At 48.0% G+C, this 24,736-nt stretch overlaps 2 protein-coding genes across 4 annotated transcripts in view; one reads left to right on the top strand and one right to left on the bottom strand.

The window, feature by feature from the left end:
• The window catches only part of MLANA (melan-A), a 42,373-nt gene extending 33,498 nt beyond the window's left edge, over positions 1–8,875 (bottom strand). The window contains exon 1 of the mRNA XM_019478188.2: positions 8,631–8,875. The gene's annotated coding sequence lies outside the window, so the exon portion shown is untranslated. The remainder of the gene's footprint in view (positions 1–8,630) is intronic.
• The window catches only part of ERMP1 (endoplasmic reticulum metallopeptidase 1), a 55,915-nt gene that overhangs the window by 14,570 nt on the left and 16,609 nt on the right, over positions 1–24,736 (top strand). The window contains exons 1-7 of one of the 3 annotated variants that reach the window (XM_059724751.1): positions 10,770–11,153; positions 11,975–12,276; positions 12,594–12,721; positions 13,825–13,930; positions 20,977–21,123; positions 22,788–22,880; positions 24,514–24,726. In XM_059724751.1, the coding sequence (XP_059580734.1) occupies positions 10,885–11,153; positions 11,975–12,276; positions 12,594–12,721; positions 13,825–13,930; positions 20,977–21,123; positions 22,788–22,880; positions 24,514–24,726 (1,258 nt within the window). In that variant the 5' untranslated portion in view covers positions 10,770–10,884. Of the gene's footprint in view, positions 1–10,769; positions 11,154–11,974; positions 12,277–12,593; positions 12,722–13,824; positions 13,931–20,976; positions 21,124–22,787; positions 22,881–24,513; positions 24,727–24,736 lie in introns of those variants that run through there. The other 2 variants (XM_019477996.2, XM_059724750.1) reach the window with 2 other exon arrangements.

The following is a 24,736-nucleotide window of genomic DNA, read 5'->3' on the forward strand; positions in this document are numbered from 1 at the left end:
GGGGATGAAGACATGCTGATTCAGTTGCCAGCTCCACCACAGAATTTGTGTGGCCTTGGACTATTTTGATGTACTTTAGTCCCCTTGCTTCTCAAATGACACTAATACTCCATTATTTCACAGGACTTTTGTGATGCTAACTCAGGGGTGGGCAATCATTTGGGCCCATGGGCCACACAGTTTTGCTGAACTGTCATGGGCTGGGTCAGCACCCCTCCATCTCGGCAACAGCTCAACAAAACTCCTTATGTGGGATGGGGTCATGGCTGGGTGAGGAGCAATGTTCAGGAGTGGGACAGGCAGGCAAAGCTGGGATCATGGGGTGGGTTGCCAGGCAGTAGCAGTGTGGGGCTGGGGTCTGGAAGAGAGCCACAATCCCCTACCTGCATGGCCCTGCAACAGGTACGGGTTCCACAGGCAGGGAAGTTCAGGGAGCAGATCACAGCTCTGCCCCAGGCCCCAACTCCATGCTGCTGCTGCCTCGAGATCCCAGCACCACCCCAGCCCCACCTGCCCATCTCACTCCCTGATGCTGATTCCCCGCTGGCCTGCAGCAGCATCCCTCCCACCTAGCCAAGTGCCCTGACTGCATAGCTCCTGACTGGTCTCCATGGAGCTCCCTGCCTTCAGAACCGGGGCTCTGCCCCAGCCCCACCCTGTCACCACCAAGACTGGCCAGCAACCACATCAGCACGGCATGCGGCCAGGCAGGCAGGGAGCTGTGCTCAGGGCCAGGTCTGGGATCTTGGGGCGGTGACAGTGCTGGGCCAGGGCCAGAGCAGAGCCACAAGCCACTCCCCACACATCCCTGCCCGCAGAACTGGCACCTGTCAAAGGGGCATGTGGGCAGCAGATTGCAGCTCTGCCCTAGGTGCCAGCCCCCAGCCCCACACTGTCACCGCCCCAAGATCTTGGGGACTTCCTGGCCCTGCCGGCCTGTCTCACTCCCAGATGCTACTTACTGCCAGCCTGCAGCTCCACCCCAGCTTCCTAGCTGTGCATCCTGCCTGTAGAGGCCCTGCTCCATTGGTAGGTGCAAGGTGGGTGGGCCAGGATGCCCAGACAGTGGGACCAGGTCCAGCAGCAGCAACTGGAAGGAGGAGTCACTGCCAGGGCTGCTAGGAAATGGAGTCTGGCTGTCGCACCACCCCAGCCCTGCTGTACACCTGGGGGTGGCAGAACCAGCCACATGTGCCATGGTCTGGGCTGCCCCTTGCACCTGGGCTAGACAGGACTGAGGGACCCACCACAGGCTGGACAAAATCCCTCAGTAGGCTGGAGTCAGCCTGCAGGCCGTATTTTACCCACCCCTGCTAACGCCATTAGCGTTGATGCTCAGATACTAGAAATTGCATTACAGTTGCAGCTAGTGTGTTGTAAATTCTGCTTGCTCCTTGGAGTTCCTCTATAAGAGATTGTAGTAATGATGAGTACCACTTGTTGTCTTGCCTTATAAAGATCTAATGCAGTAGTTCTCAATCTTTTGGGGCGAAAGGCACCCCTCATTAGACTCCAAGCACCCCTCCATAACTTTTGTGAATTGAGTGGCACCAATTTCAAAAACTAATTTATATATTACAGTGCTTAACTCCTTGCAGAGGAGCCAGATAGTGGGGGTGAGGGATCATCCAGGCAGGGACAAGCCTGAGCCTGCTCTTATTTGCTTATTTCCTCACACCTTGTAACATCCTTCAAAGGACCATGGTTGAGAATCACTGATCTAATATCTCCTTACACCACCCTGCATTTCTTGCCCTATCTTGTCAGGTTTTGCTTAATCAGAAGTGTAGTTCACTCTACAAAAAGTCCCAGCAACCTTACATTGTTTCTGCTGAATGCAAGTATATACTTAAGGTTATTAATGATTATTAAACCTAGTCAGCATTTTAGAGAGATCACTATAATGAACATTCATTATGTGACAACAAAATGCCTTCATGCATGCTGCAATTAGATTTACTCATAAGGATATTACATATTCATAGATTCATAGACATTAGGGCTGGAAGGGACCTCAGAAGATCATCAAGTCCAGCCCCCTGCCCAAAGGGCGGGAAGTCAGCAGGGATCTCTCCTGTACCAGGTGTACTCAATCTCTCCTATACAAGGTGTAGCCATCTATACCTGTGGCCCAGTCATGGGTGGAGTCCCACCAGGTCTCCGTTATCCCTATGACATTGCATTCATTTGCGTTAAGCAGGAGGACAAGTTCCTCCTGTTTATTCCCCAAGCTCCTGGCATTTGTGTACAGGCAGGAAAGTGTCCCTTTGGGGACCCCTGCCTTGCCTGCAGAGCATTCAATGGCTGGGGTGGGGGTGGGCTCCCTAGAGTGCCATAGCCTGCTGGCTTTGCAGGGGTTGCTCAGTGGGTCAGCAGTGGCGGTAGTGCTCCCATCCCCCAACAGGCTTAGTTTAAAGCCCAGCGGAGCAGATCAGCCAGTCTGGCTGAGAAGAGCCTCCTCCCCAGCAGAAAGAAGTGGAGGCTGTCCCTTCCCAGCAGCTCACTGCTTCTCTCACCAAAAAGCAGACTGTGGTCATGGAAGCTGAAGCCTTCCCAATGACACCAGTGCCGCAGTCTTTGGTTCACTATCAAAGTATTAGATTAGATTTACTGATAAACCACCCAATTGTTTATGCTGTCTTACAATTAATAGGATGATCTGCTGCTTGTGTTAGATTTTATTTTGTGCTGAGGTACAAGAAAGGTTACAACAAACTGAAAATGCACAGGTGTTGCAGTCAGTTATCTGAGAGTGACACCAAAGATCTTCTATCCGCTCCACTCCTTTGCTAGAAAGCTGTAAAGCCAGACTTTTTGGAAAATCCCCAAGTTCTTCTCATGCCATTGTACAAAGGGAAGAAAAGGAACAGTTCACGTGCTGGGAAAATTGCCTCTTCCCTAGCAGTTCACTGTGCACAGGAGCTTTTGATCAAGATGCAAAACCTGAATTGAAAACATGATCAGACTGCTTCCTAGATCAGAGTGCTTTCTTGGCTGCTTAAATGGGTGGACTGGAGGAGGGGAGACAAGGGAGACCATGTATGGAAGGTAGCTATAATGCTATTGGCTCTGCTCCTGGAGCTTGGGGGAAGTGGGGTATGGCAGGGCACCGTTTGTGCCTGCCACTTTAAGACGTGGGGCCAAGCAGCCAGCAGGTGCTTAATTGCAGTGGCCATTTTAGAGCTCTGGCTGCCCATATAAACAGGGTAGTTCACTGCTGGCAGGCCAGGCAGGAACATTGCCTGGCTGTGAGGCTGCTGGAACATCCTGGAGGTAAGGGAGAAGCTGTAGGGGATGGTCAGGAGGCTCCTGGTCCTGGGCATGATCTAAAACTGCATCCTGCTGGGACTGGGTGGCCTGGTGGGACTCTCTGTACTGCTACTATCTGGGCGGGGGGTAAAGATTACTACTGTGCACAGCCATTGGACTGATGTTTCCTGGCCAATGCACCAATGTAACAGGAGGCCTTGTTGGGACTGATTTGCCTTTGGCCTGCCCACCTGTTTCTGGGCCAGCTGCCCATCTTCTCACCTGCCATGCCTTGTTATTAATTAATTAAAAATCTTAATTGGGCAGAAGGCTGCCCATTTTCTTGCCCTGATTCCAGGGGGCACCATCTGCAGCTCCATACCTCCCCTACACTGCAGCCCATGCCTCGCAGATGGCATCCAGCTGTTACTCTCACCAGCCCCACATTGGGCACCAGAATCCTCCTATAAGAACCCCTCCAAGATCCCTCCATTCAGGCAGCCTATCCCACCTTCATTCAGGCTATCTAGCTCCCTGAAACTATTTTCCCCTCTCGGGTGTGCTCCCCCCAGGACCTTTGGCCATACAGGCCCCGGCCTCACTTCCAAGGCCAGTCAGAAACCCCAGGCCCTCTTAGCTCTGGGCATCCCTCACGGTGGGCCCCTGACCCTTTCGACCATCCTCGTCCTGGCCCCAGCATTGACCAGTTGAGGGTACTCTCTTAATCAGGTCTCTGAGTCTGTAGCCCCACTATCTCCTGGGGTCTGCCCTTTGGGCCCTTCTAGGGGTAAACCCACCTGGTTGTGGGGGCTGGGGTTAAGGCGCCTCAACCCACCTCTCACCGGGGTGATCACTGGCCTGGCATCTCCTGGGGGCTCCCGTGCCACTGAGAGCCCCACCAGGCCACCCACTCCCAGCAGGGTGCAGTTTTAGGTCATACCCAGAACCAGGAGCCTCCTGACCATCCCCTACAGCTCCTCCCTTACCTCCAGGATGTTCCAGCTGCCTGGCCTGCCAGCAGTGAACTACCCTGTTTATATGGGCAGCCAGAGCTCTAAAATGGCTGCCGCAATTAAGAACCTGCTGGCTGCTTGGCCCCACGTCTTAAAGTGGCAGGCACCAACAGCGTCCTGCCACATGGAGGAAAAGCCATCAGTTCTGCCAGCAGAACCTTTCCCCTTAGAGAAGAGCTAGCCATGACTAGGAATCTACTCAGTTCACAATTTTGTGGATTTTGCAGAAACCACAAAATCCAGGATTGTATGTGAAATCAACTTTAAAAAATTACTTAATAAAAATAAAATGCTGGCTCCCCAGTGGAAGCCAATGATCCTTAATGCTGCAGTGAGCATTTTGTGTATCAGCGAGTATCTCCCAGAGCATCTCGTGTATCAACATCCGTGTGCTTCAGAATGGTGGGGGGGCGGAGAGGGTTTTATCTAATGCTCATTGAATATTTAACGAGCTTTAGTTAAAGTGCCCCTGCTGCCATTTTGAAGTGCAGGGATGCTGATACATGAGATGCAGAGACTGGCTGGAGTGTGATAATTGCCACACTCCAGCAGACTTGATTAATTGCTGTAAAAGTGCATTGGAGCAGTTTCCTGGCTCATGTAAAGGCACCCTTAGACTATCAGGGCACGTCTAGACAAGCACGCACATGCCTCTTGCCCCATCTCAAACACCTTTGAGGTGGGGCAAGAGGCATGTGTGGGAATGAAAAAATGTTCCCCATGCTGCAAGTTTGTAGCGCAGGGAGAAAATTAGACCCCTGGATATCCAGGGGTCTAAAAAAACTGCTCTGCAGAAGAGCAGAACAAGGCATGGTCCCAGACCATGCCAGGGAGTCAGGAGTCAGTCCTCCAAAAGAGTGTCAGCCAGACACTTTCTTTCTCCTGCTGCCTCTGGCCCCCTGCGCTGTCCAAGGTAAGTGTGTGTGGGGCTAGGGTTTCATGGGTGTGGGTGGGTGAGGGATGGCTGGGGGTTGTGGGGGGGGGGGTTTGGAGAGTGGCAGGGGGGATGTCCCCAGGGCTGCAGGGGGTAAAAAACTTATGGTGGCACAAAGGCTAAGCAAATGGCCATCGAGGCCCCTTGTTATGCCACAAATGCCTGTCTGTGACATAGGGGGAATGAATTTGCACTGCTGTTTTGCAGCAGACTTTTTTTTTTTTTACTTTAAGGTGGGAAAGTGTGGGCAGCCTGAAGCTGCCCCTGCTCTCCAGGCACCCCAGGCAAACACTCCCAAGACTTTAAGGGCCCCAGGAATTCCCATTTGCTGGTTTGGGCCCCTGAAGCCCTGGAAGCACCTGTCCAGTCACCCCTATTTGCAGAAGCGTGCTCCAAGTTGAATTTCCTGGGTGCACATCTCTGCAAATGGGGAACCTTGAGGAGGGTTTCCCTATTTGTAGAGACACTACTAAGAAAGGAGTAAAGCTTCATGGGGATTTTCATAAATTCTGCTGTCAGTTTTTTTTTTCACTGGGCATCAGATTAAATTCTTCATAGATATGGTGTAACTGTAGCTGCTCCTTCAGATCAGAATGTGCCCAACCGGTTTCAGAACATATTTACCTAGTGTCCATAGGCTACATATGTTACTTTGTAATCAGTGGAGTTTCATCAGGATTAATTTGATCCAATATGTGAAAACATGTTCCTTGCCCCAAGGAGTTTACAGGGTCAGTAACCTAAATAAGATTATGATATACCTGCTCAGACTAAGTATTTCCTTACCTCTCAAATAACCCCACTGGTTTCTTAACCCACATTCTGATACCCTTGCTCGGCCTTAGTACCATCAGCATCAATGGACCTTAAGTGCTCAATAACTTTGCCGGCTAGGGATAGACTTAAGCATACATTCAAAGTTAAGTATATGCTTAGGTAGCTAATATTAAAGAATCTGGTATCAGGCATGGAGGGAGTGACACATTGTTTTGGCCATATAGCAATATGCACTGCACCCACAATACAATTTCAGAAACAAATATTTATACATTTCATGGGCAGTTTCTCTTACACACTGCTCTGTCTCCTTTTGCATGTGTTCTGTGTCACTGGATGAAAAGTTTTTTAAGATAGATTTATTTTAATAGTGAACTGTTTATAGCTCCAGTGAAAACCATGCAGAACAATGTCAAGGCTTGGTTTTCTTCTTACAGTGGTGATACAGTGCCTCTTACCTACAGAGCTTTATTTCTACCTATTAAAAATGTCACTTTCATAAAGAAACATTTGTTTTAGAACTTGGCAGTGTGACGGACAGTTCTTACACAGGATTCACATAGATTTATCAGTGGTATGTATAACAGCTCTTTAAATTAGTACATACGCTAAGTGTTTGGCAATTTAAAGAGAAGACTTCGGTGAGATTTAGTGACAGCTTACAAATATATCAGGCAAGAGCATCGGGGTAGGCGAACAACTATTTACCAAACCGCCCCAGGGGAAAACCAGGAGCAATGGTCATAAACTTCTAGAAGAAGGTTTCAGACTGGATAAAAGGAAAAACTTCTTTACGGTTCATGTGACCAAACTCTGCAATAGACTCCCAGTGGGGGTGGAGCAGGCGCCTACCCTGGAGATCTTCAAAAGGAGACTGGGCACACACCTTGCTGGGGTTATTTGACCTCAGTAGTCTTTCCTGCCTAGAGAAGGGGGGCTAGACCCAATGATCTCACGAGGTGCCTTCTAGCCCTAAACTTCTGTGAATCTGTAAATAAAAAAACAAGAGGAAGATCAGGGAAAATGTGGGTCCCTTACTGAATGGGGGAGGCAACCTGGTGGCAGATGATACAGGAAAGGCTGAAGTACTCATTGCCTTTTTTACCTCAGTCTTAAAAGGCAAGGTCAGCTCCCAGACTACAGCACCTGCCAGCACAGTTTGGGGAGGAGGTGAGCATCTGACAGCGGTGAAAGAACAGGTGAGAGACTATTTAGAAAAGCTGGACATGTACAAGTCCACGGGGCCGAACATGATGCACCCAAGGGTCCTGAGTGAATTAGCTGATGTGATTGCAGAGCTGTTGGCCATTAGCTTTCAAAACTTGTGGCAATTGGGCTAGGTCCTGGATGACTGGAAAAGGGGCAAATATAATTATATATTTAAGAAGGGATGGAGGAGGATCCAGGGAACTACAGACTGGTCAGGAGCAGGTCCTCAAGGAATCCATTTCTAAGCACTTGGAGGAGAAGAAAGTGATTAGGAACAATCAGCATGGATTCACTAAGGGCAAGTCATGTCTGACCAACCTGCTTGCTTTCTATGATGAAATGCCTGGCTTTGTGGATGCAGGAAAAGCTTTGGATATGATATACCATGGGTTGGCAATATTTTTTGAGCAGAGTGGCAAAAACACCTGCAACTTTCACTTGTAAGATGTTGGTGTGCCAGGGGCATGCGGGGAAGCTATTTCTTTATTTCCAATATCTTTTTTGGGGAAAAATCCCAAATCATTGCACTTCATGTTTGTACAAAAGACTTGGTAAGATGTTATGGCTAATATCAGTCCCCTTTAAATAAATATACCACCACATGCTGAGATACACAACCCCTAAGAGGTTGTAGATGTCACATTTCTGTGCAGGGCTTGCCCATGTCTATCCCACTACTTTGCTGAAACACCTGATAGGTTTTATCAGTCCAGAAGTGCAAGCAGCGCTGTTCCTTTTGCCTACTTGGGGATGCTCATGGCACATGCTCTGTCTCTTATTGCATTCTACAATCCCTACCCCTTAAGTGATAAAAGTTAGTAGATCTCTCCCAGAATTGCTTCCATGACAATTCCCATGCCCTCTGTTCTCCCTAGCGTGGGCTGCTAAGTCACTATTTTCTCTTACTTATTTCTTAAAAAGCGTCTTTCACAAAACCCAAAGGAAAAAGATGTATATAGCTGTAGAATTCACCACTGGCAGTCAAGCATAAAGTCATTGAACTTCCAGTCCATCATACTGACTTGCACCCCTGGATTTGTACAAGTGTATGGTCTTGTAATGACCTCATCAAATTTTCCCTGGTGTTTATCATCGTTTGTTACTACTTGCCTTAACTGTGAAGATGTGGTCTTTGGGGCAGGATCTGCATTTGACTAGGCATGTCTATAAAGATTTCAGAATATTTCTGTGTGTTGTAAAAGCAATGTATAATGAAAAAATAGTGATTTAGACTTGGACTTGGGATCTATCTGCTCTGACTCCTATCACTATAGCATCCATGACTGCTTTCCCTATCCATTTGCTGAGCTGGGCAGTGTTGCCGCCGAGAGCCGCGGCGCGGGGTTCGGGGCCTTAGGAGCCCTAGTCGGCGGCCAGGTACTTGTGATGCTTGGAGTGGAATCAGGTACTCAAGCGTTTTGATTGAACAAAAAAGAGTGTTTACTTACACTGCTCGTACAGCGCAGGCCGGAAGCTTGCTTCAATTACAGTTGTAAACAAAACTTGGGTCGGGCAGAAATTACAAAGATCGTTTGGTTGGTCTGCAAATGTGTTCAGGGTGTTCGAGCCGGCAGTCATCTTACGTCTCGGGTGGGGGTGTGCTAGGCCCCCTTGGGTCGGTGACGGGGAGTCCTTAGTGGTTGATCAGGCTGCTAAGTTCACTCTGAAACACGTGTGGAGTTTGCTAGGCTCCACAGTGTACTCCAAGAGGTGTGCGTGGAGTTTTCTACAACTTGGGCGGAAACTGCTTCAACCTCTTATATGGCTAGCAAGCCAATCGCTAGTCGCCATGTAGGAATAATTTAAAACTGGCCGATAATAATATGAATTTGCATATGAGTGGCAGGAACTTTTTTCTAAACTGTAATTTTCCACTACTGTAGCATTTGGTTACTGGGTTCAGGCATAGCGGAATTTTCCTCCATGACCTAGTTACTGCCACCAGAATGATTGACAGCAAAACTATGCCATATGTATCAAACCCATGGAATTTTCCTCTGTGCTATGTCATTTCTCCTCTGGGCTATACCAGTTCTCCTCTGTGCTATAGACATCTAATTAATGGGTTCTGACAGGCAGGTGGGAGGGATCCTGTTTGTAGCACCAGATAATGGTAGGAATGCTCAATTCCTGAATAGCCCAGGTACATTGGGAAGAGACCTTCATTACTGGGAAGCTGAGCAGTCAGCTCTGCCTCTTCTGATTGGCTGGCTGGGGTGTACATACTACCTGGCTGGTTGAAAGGAGTACCATGTCCTCAATTCAGGCCCAAATATAGAAACATTTAAGTATCACAATCATGTTGGGAGAGGGTAAAGAAAATGTCTAGGCTCCCAGTGCTAACCACAGCTAATGAATAGCTCTGATGGATTAGTTGAGGAAGGAAACTGGTCACCTGAGAGCTCCATCCCTGTCGCCCCCATTTATTTAGACTCCCAACCCATTATAGCTGGTTGAGATGTCTGGTAGGGTTCTAAAGCAAGAGGTACTTAGGCACCACTAAGGCCCAGAAACATGGGAAATACCCATGGCAATTCACTTTACCCTGAGGCAGTGTCATTCCACATACTGCACAGGCAGAAGGGGAGAGGCTGGTGCAGTTGCACCCCACTGATTTCTGCTCCCCCAAACCCTAGCTAAAAACCTTCGCTCAGGTGCAGTGCCATTAACTCAGGTGTAGAGGTGACCAGCAGGGAAGCAGTGGAGACACTAGCAGGCTGTTCAGGGTTCAAAATGCAGACACAAGAGGCCCCAGCCCACCCTGCGCCTTTCTAAGCAACTCAGGCTGCGGTGGTGGTGGCTCCATTCAGTTTCCACCACTGCAGACCCCCTGCAAGAGTCGAAGTGTAATTCAAACCCTGAGGCCGCACAATAAGTCTCAGTTTTGCATATGACCCAGAATAAGAAAAGGGCATCAAAACCATGAGGACCCTGGGACTAATGACATCATACAGGACTATGGACTTCATGAGGGACTAAGGACATCTTTGGGCTCTTTCGTGCCTGGTTTGTTGTGCTGCGCGTGGGGTTTGTGTTTAGCACTTGCACAGCCTAGCAAACCAGTGCAGGGTCCAGTAATTACATCTCTTGTGGCGGGGATCTTAGGCTGGACAAGCGCCTAGCTTCTGGAGCAACCCCCTGCTGCGCTGGCTGACAAGGCACCCACAGGCGCTCGCCAGAGCCCGGTCGCAGGGGTCCACGTGGACCCCGCCGCAGGGCCAGGGAACGGGCTAACCCGCGCTCGCGGCTGTCCGCGCTGCCCCTGGAAACGGCTGCTCCGCCCCCCGCTTCCACGCCCCAGGGGCAGGGCGGGGCTGAGGGAGCTGGCTCAATGGCAGCGCACACGGCTGCTCAGGAGGCTCCCATTGGTGGGCTTCGGCGGCGGGAGGGGTTTCCTAGCGCCACACCATTGGCTCAATGGCAGAGCATGCGGCTGCTCGCGAGACCCATTGGTGGGCTTCAGGGGGTTGGCCTGGCTCAATGTCAGAGCACTGGAGGCGCCCATTGGTCGGCGGCCGCCGCACGCCACAATCTCAGGAACACCCGTGAGGGAGGGGCCTCTCCCCCCGCCGCTGTCATTGAGCCGCTGGGGGAGGCGCCTTCACCCGCCCCGACCTGCGCGCGCGGTTGGCCTTCTTCCGTCTGCGCTGTTTTGATGTTCGCGCTGCCGTAGCGGAGCGGAGCCGGCAGCACAGCGCGGCCATGGAGCGCGGCGCCGTCGCGGGTCCCGTGCGGCGGCTCCGCGCGGGGGGCGCGCAACGGCAGCGCCGCGAGGAGCAACCGGCGGCGGGGCCGGGCGAGGGCGGCGGCGCGGAGGCGGGCGGGAAGCGGCGGCGGCGGGCGCTGCCAGAGGGGCGCGGGGCGCTGCTGCTGCTGCTCTACGCTCTGGCGCTCCGCGGTCTGGTGCAGCTCTCCCTGAGCCGCCTGCTGTACGTGTCCGGCCCCGCGCCCTTCAGCGCCCCCCGCGCCAGGTACGGGGCGGAAGCAGAGCAGCAGATCGGGGCGGGGGCAGGGAGCTCAGCAGCGGAGCACCAAATCAGGCTCGGGGCAGGGAGCTGCAACCAGAGCAGCAGGGGTGGGCACAGGGAGCAGAAGACAGAGCAGCAGATTGGGGCAGGGAGTTCAGGGGGAGGGGGTAGCGACAGCGACTGGAGCAGTAGATTGGGGCTGGAGCTGAAAGCAGAGCAGCATATGGGGTAGGGAGCTTGGGGAAGGGAGCCAAAAGCAGAGCAGCAGCGAGGGCAGGGAGTCCAGGGCAAGAGTCAGTGTAGCATGGGGTGGGGGTGCTCAGGGCAGGGAGCAGAAAGAGGCTCAGCAGATCAGGCCAGGGGCCCAGGGAAGGGAGCTCAGGGCATGGGGCAGAAAAAGGACCAGCAGATCAGGCTTGGGGCAGGGAGCTGAAAGCAGAGCAGCAGCTCAGGCAGGGAGCTCAGAGCAAGGAACAGGGAGTGGAGCAGCAAATCGGGCAGGGGAAGGGATCAGAACAGGAAATCGCAGAGACTTAGCACTGTGTCCTGTTAAAAGGGCAGGTTCGCAGAGCTGCTGGTGTGTCCCTGACTGGAAGGCCGCCTGGCAAAGAGCAAGGGCTGCCTGCCATATCTGCCGTGAATAAATAGCCAGAGGCGTTTTTCTAGAGCTGGGGTGCAGCGTGTGTTGCTGTGCCGTTGAGCCTCTGGCTTGGCAGGGGAGCTGATGGCTTTAAGAGCACATTCCTTTGTGGCCAACGTGCACATCGTATGTGTCACATCCAAGAGATCTGCGCTGCTAATTATTGGACTTTTATCTTTTGTAGAGAGTATCTTGAAAATATAACGGCATTTAATTCCCGGACAGTTGGAAGTCCAGAAAATGAAATTCTCACGGTGAACTACCTCCTGAAGCAAATTAAGAGAATTGAAGCTGCAAGCAGTGACCTCCACAAGATTTCCGTAGATATACAGAGGCCAACAGGAACCTTCACAATTGACTTTTTAGGAGGCTTTACCAGTTATTATGCAAATATCACCAATGTTGTCGTTAAACTGGAGCCCAGAAACGGAGCTACACATGCAGTGCTGTCTAATTGTCATTTTGACTCTGTAGTTAATACCCCAGGTAGGTGCATACATGTGATCTTTTCTTGTCATACCAGTAGAGTATGTATTTGATAGCAGATGTATTTTTGGCTTCCAGAAGTTCTTCACACTTTGACCCCTGAGCAACTTTTGCTGCCCTTTCTTCTGTCTGTCGTATGGCGGTAACTTGAAGTAATTTTTTTTCCAGGTGGGGAGCAATGATGGGTATCAGGGTACAGTAGCATAACTAGGGGTGGTGCTCTTTACACCTCTTGGATTAAGGGTTGTTTTGTCTGGGCACATGCATTAACCATGTTAAAAATAACACAGTAATTGCTTTATTCTACTGATTCTAAGGAGCCAGTGATGATGCTGTCAGTTGTGCAGTGATGCTTGAAATACTGAACACTCTTTCAAAGTCAGCCAATCCCCTTCGACATGCCATCATATTCCTCTTTAATGGTGCAGAAGAAAGTATCTTGCAGGTGATTATAATTTGAATACCAGATTTTTACAAAGCTTTAAACAAAAAACAGCTGGCAATGAGTAAAGTATGACTTACAATTTACAGATCTAAGTGCAAGTTAAAGATGTTCATCAGCTTTTCTTATGAGTTAAAGTTGAAAGGCTATTCATTCTAGATATGTTATGAAAGGTGTCCATAATGATCTGGTAAGTAAATGTGTGGAGCTCTGCAAGTAGCAAATGGCATCATTTTTCTCAGATCGCGGGAGTGAAAACTCCTGTGTGCTCTCTTGCCCTCTGATGTGTTGTTAAGTGATTTATGGAACTTCATCTATGAATCATTATATGTAAAATCAGATAAAATTTCCATAAAATACTTGCTTAATTCAAATGTAATGTTTTAAGTGCTTTTGATTTCCAAGGGATGGTGGCATAGAAATTTCTGTGTGCTTTAAGGAGCTTTTCATCGACTCAAACAAGTAAAAAATTAGTAACGTTGCAGATTGTGTCTTCTCCCTCAGCCCTACAAAGAGAGTGATTCCATGGTAATTTCCAATCAATATACGTTAGGATAGCTAGATAGCTTTCCCTGACTGAAGTTAATAGATGTAATAAGTCTGAAGGTTCTGCTTCTCTGTAAGTCTGAGTCTTGCTTCCATTAAGGCCACTTCATTCCTTTCTATGTAATCGTGTTTGTGCAGGATTTGGCTGAGTGGGACAGAGATGGGGGTACTCTAGTCTATCAAAGTGTAGATATTAATAGTGTAACTCAGACCTCAGACAGTCAATGGGGCCACAGACTGTCAGGGAATAGAAAAAGTGGAAACATCTTGTGGTGATGGTGTTACTTCTATAAAGGCACAGATGTGACTGTCCCATAACCTCTGAGGTTTTGGTGATGGTTCTTTGTGCCTCAGGTAAAATTCTTATGCAGTTATTTGTTACCACGGGCTCTTGTTATAGCCTTGTGGTTCTAGGTAGCTTCTGGTCTTGATGCAGCATACTTGTGATCTGCATTGTATTAAAATCTGAATTTGAGTTGCTTCTGTTTGCAGGGTAGAGAGAAAACAATTTAAGTTTTGTGTCAGATTTTTTATTCACATCTTCTTTGCTTCCCTTCAAGGCTAGTCATGGTTTCATCACCCAGCATCATTGGGCCAAGTCGATAAGAGCATTTATTAACCTGGAGGCAGCAGGTGTAGGAGGAAAAGAACTTGTTTTTCAAACAGGTATGAGCACTCATTATCCTTCCTACTTGTACACCTGCAGTGGTTTGCCTGAAGTGAAGCAATATTGAAAAACCTCACTGACAGGAAGAAGGGAAGTTTTTACACAAAGTAGAACCTGCATACAGTAAAATCCCTGTTATCTGACATTTGAGTAACTGGAATACTTTACTAACCAGAATTTCTGGCTGGCTGGCTGGCTGGATGCATGTGGCAGCTGCTGCCATAGGTAGAAGGAGAAAAAATTTTGGGGGTAGGCTGAGCACGCACCCCCAGATGGGAAAGTTTGCGGGGGGTGGGGGAAGTGATGCTGGGGCTGGGACTCGGCAGGGATTGGGAGGGAGTGGTACCCATTCCTTCCCCTGCACCTGTGGTCGTTGCCTGGCACCGCCACATTCCAGCCTTGCATCGCCTGGGGGGGCCCGGAGCCAGGAGGGGTGGTGGCTCCTGCCACTGCATGAGGCACGGGGGGGATCTGCATGGGGCAGGGTGGGCTGCTGCTGTGGGCTGTTCCCGGTGGGGGTGGCCATGCTCTGCTCCAGATGGGCAGCAGTGGTGCTAGGACTCACCAGCCTCACTGCCTGGTCCACCCAGTGGTGGGATGCACATGGTGTCACACCGCGCCACTTTTGAAGCAGCGAGGATGGAGGCAGGGAACAGAGCCCAGCCCGCAGCTGCAGCCTGCCCTTGCGCCATGCACAGATCGAGGGGGCACGTGCCTCCCCTTTGCTCCCCTGGCTGCGCCTCTGGATGAGTCACTGGGCTCTGATTGTCCCACAACCCAGCCCAGCCTGGGTCATGGAACAATCCTCGCAGTGTAGGAGGGAGGTCTGTTGCAGGGCTCCACGTGTGCCAAAACACATCCAACCTGTGTTGCCACCGCTCCACATCTAGCTGCCCCCCCCCCCCCCAACAGTCCGGCCAAAAACACCAGCCTCAGGTAACTGGTGTTTTTAGATATCTGTCACTGCCCATTCCCCACTCATGCCAGATAACAGGGATTTTATTGTATTTGCTTATGTTGCAGTTGAGCTATACAGGGCCATGGCATAAGAAAAGAGAAAGTCAGTGAGGCATAAACTTTTTCATGACATGTATGGAAATTCTCTGCAGCACAGATTATGCTTTTATTTCAGGCATTTTAAGGTAATTTTGTGTCGAAGTGGTCAATATTAAGCAGATATGTGGGGTACAGGGCTGATCCTGTAGCGGCATAACAGCTTGTAGCTCGCACTCATGTGTCTGCATGCAGGCTCCCCTCTACTTGGAGGTTGGACAGACTGTTCTAGACTACTGTATTTTAATTCTAACAATATACTTTATAAATTGGCCCTCTATATCCAATTTCCAAATACATTTATAGCTTTTGAATGAAAAGCTGGGTAGAGTAGTAAACCAGAGACGAATCAGGGACGTGTGCATGTTATTTCCAGTTTATAATTGATGTGTTGTGTTCTGGAAAGCGTAGGTGGAAAGTACTAACTCTGCTAATACCACACTAGATAGAGCAGTAGCCTGGAAGAAGGCTAGTTGAGGGCCCAATTTCCTTCCCATCTGTGACAAAGCATCTTCAGCAGTATAGTCTGGGAGGATGTATACCTCTCCAGGAGAAGGTTGGGTGTACTTATTCCCTGGAGCTTTTCCCTTCTGCCTTTCCTTTCTGAGCTGCCTGTCAGTGGGATGAACTGGCAAGCTGAGCCTCATAGGGATCCTGGGTTGACGAACATCAGGTCTTTGTCTGGTTGGGGTTACCCAGGCCCCAACCAAGTTTACTTTAGCTGCACTGGTTAACCCAGGGCCCACTGTTCAGGACCACAGGATCCCATTGTAGTGGGACATGCTCTCGATGCAGGATTGGTAACCTGGAGTCGGCTTGTCCTTTTTAAAGGCTCCACCAGCTCTTCTGAGTCCGGCTTACAATCAGTCTCTCATCACCCTCACTCCTATCAGTCAACACCAGCTTCTCATCTGCTACACTGGGTATTTCCCTCTGTCTCTCTATGCACTGCTGCTTGCAAGTGCTGGGAGTTTGGGCTGCTGCCCTTGCTCGTCCTTTCATGGCCACCTCCGCCCCTTCAGCCACCTCCTGAACCACCAGGTTGAGGACCCCTGTCCGGGTGTCAACTCAAGGAGTAATGCAAAATCTCCATACTGTGAGTTGGCCTCATCCTCCTGCCGTTCTTCCCCCAGTTCAAATGTAAATTGCAAAAAGCAAATATGGCTTGACACTTATCTGTCTTGCTGCGGTGCTGTTGCCAGTCTTCCTCATCTGGCCAGCATCCGAGTCAGTTCTGCATCTGTTCCTCTCTCTCTCTTTACCAGGAGCCTTCCTTCCTGCAAGACTGTTGCAGCTTCTCCCCCCTGCCTCTATCTCAGGTTGGGCTCACATATAGTCAGCCTGAGTCACCTGACTCTGGTGCTTCTACCCTGAGTACTCTGGGGCCATCTCTCCCTTCACCTGGCCTCCTCTCTCCTGGCCTCTTTGCTGCCTGACCTGCTGTGATAAAGCCTTTGTCAGTCAAGAGCAGTGCACATAAGTGGCATGGGGAGAGGAAGGGAAGGGTTGGAGGGAAGGAGCTAGTGCAGCTGCAGAAGAAGGAAGAGGGGGAAGAGCAACAGGAGAGAAATGACAGGCACCAAGGAAATCAAAGGGCTGCCTCAGACACCGGTGCCCTTTAGTAATGGGTGACCATTACAGAGGTTATGTATAGGAGGGCTAGGAGGAAAACAGTAGAAAAATAGGGAAGGAGAAAGCAGCCCAGGAATGTGGAAGATACAAGGGAAAAGAATCTACATCTGCTTGATACAGGATCTGTGGGTTGGAACCCAGAGGAAAGTGGGGGCTGGGTTCCCTTTCCTCCTCTGCCTTGCAGGAGGGGAAGTGACAGCTCCATCAGCTGTTGAGATGTGAACTTAACTAAATGTTAGAATAGGTATTCTCATCAAAGGAAGAAATCAGTTGAGGTATTCTAGAGTTTAAAAAGTGCTGCGTCATGACATGCTCACACATATGCAATATTGTGAAGTGTTGCCACTAAAAAGCTTGGGTACTAAATGGAAAAATCTTTAAAGGATCAGCAAAGCAAAGCCAGGTGACTTGCAGCAGGAGTGTTGTATAAGCTGGGAGTAGGCCAAGAGGACCCACTGTCTCGGCCAATGCCTTAATTGTAGTATAAGATCTTTAGGCTAGTGTAGAACTGTAAGTATCTTGGGCAGTAGGAAATAATAGTCCTTAGCTCCCTAATGCAGAATCCCTGGATTGGAATGCAAAAGAGAGGAGGGTTTTCAGTTTTGAGGCAAGAGGGAAAGTTCTGTAGATTTTACTGTAACTTTGAGATCCTTCCTACCTTCAGTGAAAATATCCTTTTTATCTTGTATATACATCTGTCCTGAAGAGTTTGTATTCAAATACTGAATCATTGTGCTGTTGCCTATGAGAAGAAAAAAGTGAAACCAACTCTAGTCAAGTAAAATACAGGTGCTCCGCCTGTCCCCTCACACCTGGGCTCCACTTGTCTACACTCACCTCTGCTCCTGGGCTGTGCCATGCCCTGGTGCAGGCAGCTGGCGTCAGTTGCTCCTGGGGCCGCTCCAGCATGGTCTAGGGTGAGTGCAGACAAGCAGAGCCAGAGCCCCGGTGATGCCGGGTGTGGCACTCACCCCAGCCCCGGGAGCGGCCAACACCAGCTGCCTGCACCAGGGCACAGTGCAGCACAGCGGCTACCAGCAGCTGGCATCAGCTGCTCCTGGGGTTGCTGCAGCAGGAGCTGGGGTGAGTGGGGACAGGCAGAGCCCTGGGAGGTTCAGGGCACAGTACAGCCCAATGGCTACAGGTAGCTGGTGTCGGCTGCAGCCAGGGCTGAGGTGAGCGCTGTGCCCTGCGCTGCCTGTGGCTCCACTTGTCCGCGCTCACCGCCGCTCATGCTGGAGCGGCCCCGGGAGCAGCTGACATCAGCTGCCTGCACCGGGGCACGGTGTAGCCCTGGAGCAGAGATGAGTGCGGACAAGCAGAGCCCGGGCACAGGTAGAGCACGGTGCAGCCCAGTGGCTGCAGGCGGCTGATGCCAGCTACTTCCGGGGCTGCTGCAGCTGGGACTGGGGTGAGTGGGACCATGACCCTTTCCTCTCCCCCCACAGACTTACCTGCTTGGGTGGCGGGAGGGGCATTTCTGCTGATCGCATAAGAGTGAATTTACCTTGCATATAACAAATTATGGGTCTAAATATGCTCATTGCATAAGAGCAAATTTGCATATAAAGAACCTGCATAAATCAAGGGAAACCCATATTGCAATTTGTATTGCAGTAGCAACCACAGGATCTGCTATCTCCTTTATGTAGGCTATTTCTGATGGGGGGGGGGGCATGGCTGTGCTCAGGGTGGGCAACAGCAGCCCTGGGATGGGGCGGGGGCTACAGTTAATTTTGAGGTGGCTGTAACCCCCCTCCCAGTGGTGCCACTGCCTGCCCTGAGCACATCCCCAGCCCAGCCCAGCCCCCCACCAGGAAGAGCCTGGCACTGCCCCCAGCTCCAGCCTACAGCAGCAGCCTGCCCTCATCCCATGCACGTATCTAGGGGGCACATGCCCCCTGTGCCATCCCTGGGGGTGCACACAATGGCAGAAGCCACCCTCTTCCTCCCCATACCCCCCAGATGAGCTGTTTGCAGCTCCATCCCACACCCTGCCTTGGCCTGGCAGCAGGTGTCCCAGCCCCACTCCCTCCCTCACCATGGGGACCTTGTTCTGCCACCCCCACCCCTTCCCTCCATTCTGCCGCTTCCTCCCAACAGACTTACCAACAGTCTGTGCTGCCGGAATGGCCACATGCATGTGCGGCTGGACTCATGCATGTGGTATTTATCAGTGACATTATCGGCCGCATCAGCCAAAGAAAGCTGATTGCCGATAATGTCTGTTTTCCTTTTATCGGTGCCAATATAGTATGGACCGATGTATTGGTGCATCTCTGGTTATCACTATTATAGTCTCTTTAGGGTCATAGATTACTGACTGATACAGTAGTAATATTTTTAATTATCATTTTTCAAAAGGCTCAATTAAGGTTGATTTTTATCCTTGCAGTAAAAACGTGATGTTTACTAGTAATTGAATACTGCAATTAGTGTTTGAAATGGGAACCTGGGATTAGAGTAGTGCAAACAAGAGGCAGGTAGTAACCCAAAGAAGCTGAATCTGTAGCTGCTGTATTCAAGTACTGCTGTATTTGTAATTAAGTTTGCTTGCTTGTCATGGGAGATGGGTGTAATTTTTTTATTTAAAAAGTAAGAGTGTTATAACATAGTATGTAAATAAGTTTTGAGAGAAATCCTTCTCTTAGGTTGATTTATAACCATAATTATAGGAAGTAGTACTTACTGCACTGGACACAAGTGAATGATTTGTGAAATGTGCATGCAGTACTAAAGAATAGGCATTTGACAGTGAAAGATAATGACATGGAAAAACTCTAGAAGAGTCAGTATATTGGAAAGGTTGTGGCTGGCAAATGGATATTGTGGTAGAGGTATGATCATGATAAAAGAGGAGAAACTGAAGTTGGTTTTTTTTTCCCCCATCACTTCAATCCAGTTTACTATCTTAACTCCCAGTCTTATACAGATCAATGTATTAGAGAGGTTACTGAAGTAGTAGCATGAAACTGATTTAAGGCTTAAGACTGAAATTCTGCAAACACAGAAATGCATGTTCTTCTCCTACTTTCACCCCACCCCAATCAAACAGTTTTCTCTGAAGTTGGCATTTTCTGGTGAATGCTGATAAACCAGATGCTGGTGATGCATGACTGAATGTGCCTGTTCTACTTTGAGGATTTGCCTTATTTAGATGTAGGTGTACTTCCAGAATCTGCTCCTCTTTCCATTTTGGATAGATTCCCCCTCTTACTTTAGGGGAAGAGGGATGAGGTTGATCTCCCTGCAAGACGCACCAGTGTTCTGAGCAAGTTGGAAGAATCTGTGAAGAATAACATAATGCACAATCTGTCCTTGGCAACTGGACTTTGCAACACTCCAGGACTCAGTGACCTAAAACTGGCATTTTGATCCCTGTCCCCTGCTGCCCTTGACTATTAAGTCCAGTGATTTACTGTTAGTAGCTTGTAGTTTTGGTGGTGTGGTGAAGAGAGATGCACTTCTTTACCAACCTCTGTTGCAGGCTTGTTGTTTCTTCTGGACAGATGTATAACAGGTGCCAGAAAATTCAGTCCTCTTTCTAGTGTAGCCAGTACTTGATTTCAATGCCCTGAGCCTTTTCAGTGACATGATTAAACTCAGTGTAGCCTAAAGCTTTCTCAATAATTAGATTCCATATACGGAAAATGCATACATTTGTTATAATTTTCCAGGTATAGAACCTAATTCTATTACACAGCCAATTGGGGGGTTGTCTTAAATTTGTCCCCCCTACTGCGTCAGCAGGGAAAGCAGTGGCAGGGGGGCAGGCAGCTGGAGGGGTAGGTGACCCCTTGAACTCTTCCCCCTTCCTTTCCCCTGCAGCCTGCCTTCCCTTGTAGGGCCTATGTCCCTGTGTCTGCCCAACCTCCTTTGCCCACCATTACTGTCAGATGTGGCTCTGACTCCATTTCCTCCTGAGCATGGAGCATGTGGAAGCTGGGCCCCCTGCCGAGCTGCACAGTAGCATCCTGGAGCTGAAGCTGCAGTGCTGCTGATTGGCTGGGCTGGGGATGGAGCCTTCGTGTGCTCTGCGTCTTTAGTGCGATTAGAGGTTGTGCCTAACAGTAAGGGCAGGGAGGGACAGGAGTTGGGGCAGGCAGGTGTGGCTCTGACTCTGACCTGGGCTCGGAGCCAGAGCTGTAGCAACTGCCTACCTCTCCCTGCCCCCATTTAAGACAAAGGGCTCCCCCCCGCCCCATGATGAATGTTGGGGGGCGGGTCATCTTTTCTTGCATTCAAGTAAATATAGTAATTATTTTCTGAGAAATCCCTTCTGGTGATTTGAGGTTATTTACAAATTGAAATTTACAAAATGATTCTTCATTTTGTGAATCTTCTGCTCTCCTCCTGGCAGGACCTGAGAATCCCTGGTTGATACAAGCATATGTCTCTGCAGCCAAACATCCTTTTGCCTGTGTGATAGCTCAGGAAGTGTTTCAAAGTGGATTACTCCCTGCAGACACAGACTTCCGTATCTACAGAGACTTTGGCAACATTCCAGGTATGTTATTAAAAGGCCTCTATATTTTAATTCTTTCCTAGGCATATAAAATTGGCCTGATCTTGTATACATTCACTCCGTGTAAGAAAGGGTGTGTTCAGGTTCTAAGCCATACATTCTTTTTTACATCTTGAAAATTAACTTGGGGTTTGCATTAACCTGTGTGAGGGTGGTGTCTTTCCCCTGGAGCAGTCACTTTCCTGAGTTTTGATGTCCCTTGAAAATGAAGATCAAATAGTAAGAGACCAAAACATCCTGTTCTTCAGTGAGCCATAACTTTGTGTCTGCTCATGAATTCTTCAGCACTTGGGTGCCAACTGCTGTGGCAAACTGAAAATCCTGACCATTGAGGCATAGATTAATATTGCAAGTTATAGTTAATCCTAATTACAATTTAAAGATGCCAAGTTGTCAAAGTACAAGAAGTTTGCATGTATTAAATTTCCTTCTTCTGTCACAACATTGACTATTATCATTTACGTAGTCATCACTGGGAAGTACTTCTTGACGTGGTTTAGGTTATATAAAGCTGCAGTTGTTACCTGCTGACTGTAGAAATATTGCTCAGTAATGGAATAGGAGCTGGCAACAGCAACTGCAAATAAAATTGCAGCGTACCTCCATGGAGAAGCAAAGTATTATTGGGATCCACCATGGGGAAAAAACAAATTTACTTGTATGGTGGGAAATGCTCTTGGAAATTTGAAATATAATAGTGCATAGTTAAAATAGTTAAATGTTTAAGTTAGAGGTGTTGGTGGAAGGGGGGTGGGAGGGTGGGAAGTACTTGTAACCATAAGTTAAAAGAAAAGGTGTATATTCAAGGAATAAAGAAGAAAAGGGCTTTCCTTTTTACACTGCTGACAGATGGATACGTTTTGAGAACTGGATTTTGCTCATTCTGTTACCTCAGCAGAATTGTTCATCTGATCTGTTGTATCTGTACATAATCAATTAGAGCACTAGAAATAGCCAGATGTTACTGCAGGTACAATTGATCCAACTGTGAGTTGCACACAGGTGCAGTGAAGGTAGAATTTCACTAGCCGGTAGTAGTAACTTGTCAAAAGGGAAAAAGTCAGCAGGAGCCCAGGCAGAATTTGCAGCTGGTAATTAGGAAAACATCAGTTAACAAGAAAAAAGAAGGACACCTGAAATTTGTTAAAGGTAACTTTCCCACTCCTTAATACCATTTTTAGTTGTCTTTCAGAGTAGAACTCCACTGAAACTTCAGGAATTATACTCGGAAAAACACAGAATTTTGATTTTTGCTTTGTGGCTCAATATGTGGTAGTTCACTGCTATAGATGGCCCACCTGTCACCAAGTTAACTTGAACTGAGTTTTAGGGCTTCTGCTCATCTCAGAGGATGAAGTGATCACAAATGCTGAAGTAGATATCTGAATTTCTCTTATAGTGGGTTGTTCTCCTTTACTGGCATGCACAGTGTTTGCATATACAATGGGACCAAATATTTCCAAGTCTGTTATAATACTAGGATCCTAAATTTTACATTTTGTAAGATGTTAATAGACATTTGTTGGAACTGCAGGGTGCGTCACATTGGCTGAACAAAAATATACTTTTGTTTGTAAAATGTTTTTGGAGGTCTCAAATATTTGCTTAGATTTTAGGTAAATGATTGTACTTCTTTCTCTTTTTAGGAATAGACTTGGCCTTTATTGAAAATGGCTACATTTATCATACAAAATTTGACACAGCAGACAGAATTTTGACAGATTCAATTCAGAGGGCAGGTTGGTATTCTGACTTCTATCAAAATTTAGGAGATATGGATCTTTGAGAATTGCTTCCTTTCCCCATAAAACTTGGCTCTACAAACTGAAAATTTCATAACCCATTAGTAAGGGATAATTTAAAGAGAGAAGTCATAGAAAAATTAAAATCCAACCCCATCCTGAACATGAACACATACCCTGCAAATCCCTGGGAAACAAATCATGTTTCTCAGAATGTTATGACTCAGGATTTTTAATGAACTACAGACCCTATATCTGACTAGTTAGTAATCAAAATCATTATTGTCTAATGGTTATTCAGAGCTCACCACTCGCTGTTTTCTTGTAAATCTCTGTATTCTTGTTCTGACTTTCTCCACCGAGACAGAGGGTCCAAAGGGTGGCAAGGAGATTGAACCAAACAAAGTTGTCCTTTCAGAAGCAAACTTGCAAGGGGGTTGGGGCAAGCTTATGCTGCGTCAGCTCATCCTGTACCGAAGAGAATTTGCTCTCCAGATCTGCTCAATAGTCATAATTTTTCCAGGCTCAATATTTACTTCTTAAAATAGGAGCTTATAAAATATTAGACTTCTGGAAAACTGAAGCATCCAGAAATATGCAAGGCATTACCAGGAATGTTAAAATTCCTTTTAGTAGCAGATTTGACCTGATTCTTTTCTGGATTACCCTCAACCATTTCTTTTTCTTTCTTTAATAGATACCATAGTAATAGTTAAATGAATTATAGAGCAAACTTTGTGTTCATTTTGAATTGTTCCAGTAACAGAGTTTGTAAATCAGTCCAAGTGTGGATTTAGGCCAAGTCAGGCTGGGGGGAAGGGGGTCAGTCATAGAATTATAGAGCAGTAAGACTAGAAGGGACTTACTGCTCTAACCCCCTGTCTGAGGCAGGATCATCCCTATCCAAACCATCCTATACAAATCCATAATTTAAACTCCTTCATAAAACTACTGTCAATCCTGACGCAACATAAGACCTATCAGTTATAGGTAAAGCAGGGGACTTGCAAAAGCCAATGTTCTGCTTCTATAATATGCTCTGGAGATCCTAGGTAATATTTCTTCCTGATGCCAAATATGGTGATTGGTCTGACTGAGCAAAGGGGCAAGACCCTCTAGCCAGGAACCTCCAGGTCTAAGTCCCAGCAGGAGCATTGACACACCCTGGTCAAAATTCTCAGCCATGGCTGCTGCCAACACCCATGATGGCAATTCAGTCCACTCAAGGAGTCGATGAATCGAGTCATATGGGCAGAGTTTAAATCAAGATGTACCTCTTTTCTGATGATAAAACAACTTTTAAATATGTGTTTTTAGAGTAATATGGTTGCAAGATACCAAAATATCACTTTTGTAAGGTTGACTTGCTCCATTTTGCTATTTTATGTCAGTGGAGCTTTGATGTTTGTTTCCAAACATTTTTATATTAAGGATTCCTTTACCAGCCTGTTCTGAAGTTTTTCTAGCCATATAAGAGGAGACCAGTAAAAGGTCTTACCACATTTCTAATCTAAATTAGAAGCATATTTTTAAGACTCAATATTTTCTACTATTATTCTTTTTTCTCTCACACCCTACTTAACAGAGATATGCTAGTCTTTCTGACATTCATTGTCTCTTCTTTTAATAGGGGACAATATTTTAGGTATGCTACAGTACCTAGCAACCTCAGATAAACTGGCCAGATCTTTCGAGTATCAGCATGGAAATATGGTCTTCTTTGATGTGCTTGGTCTCTTTGTATTGTCATATCCTGCTCGTGTGGGTACCATCATGAACTATATCGTAGCGGCAATTGCTAGCCTTTATATAGGCAAAAAATTACTGCAGCCTAGAAACAAGGGTAAGTCCAG

The sequence above is a fragment of the Alligator mississippiensis genome, chromosome 3 (assembly GCF_030867095.1).
Source record: "Alligator mississippiensis isolate rAllMis1 chromosome 3, rAllMis1, whole genome shotgun sequence".
Classification (NCBI taxonomy): domain Eukaryota; kingdom Metazoa; phylum Chordata; order Crocodylia; family Alligatoridae; genus Alligator; species Alligator mississippiensis.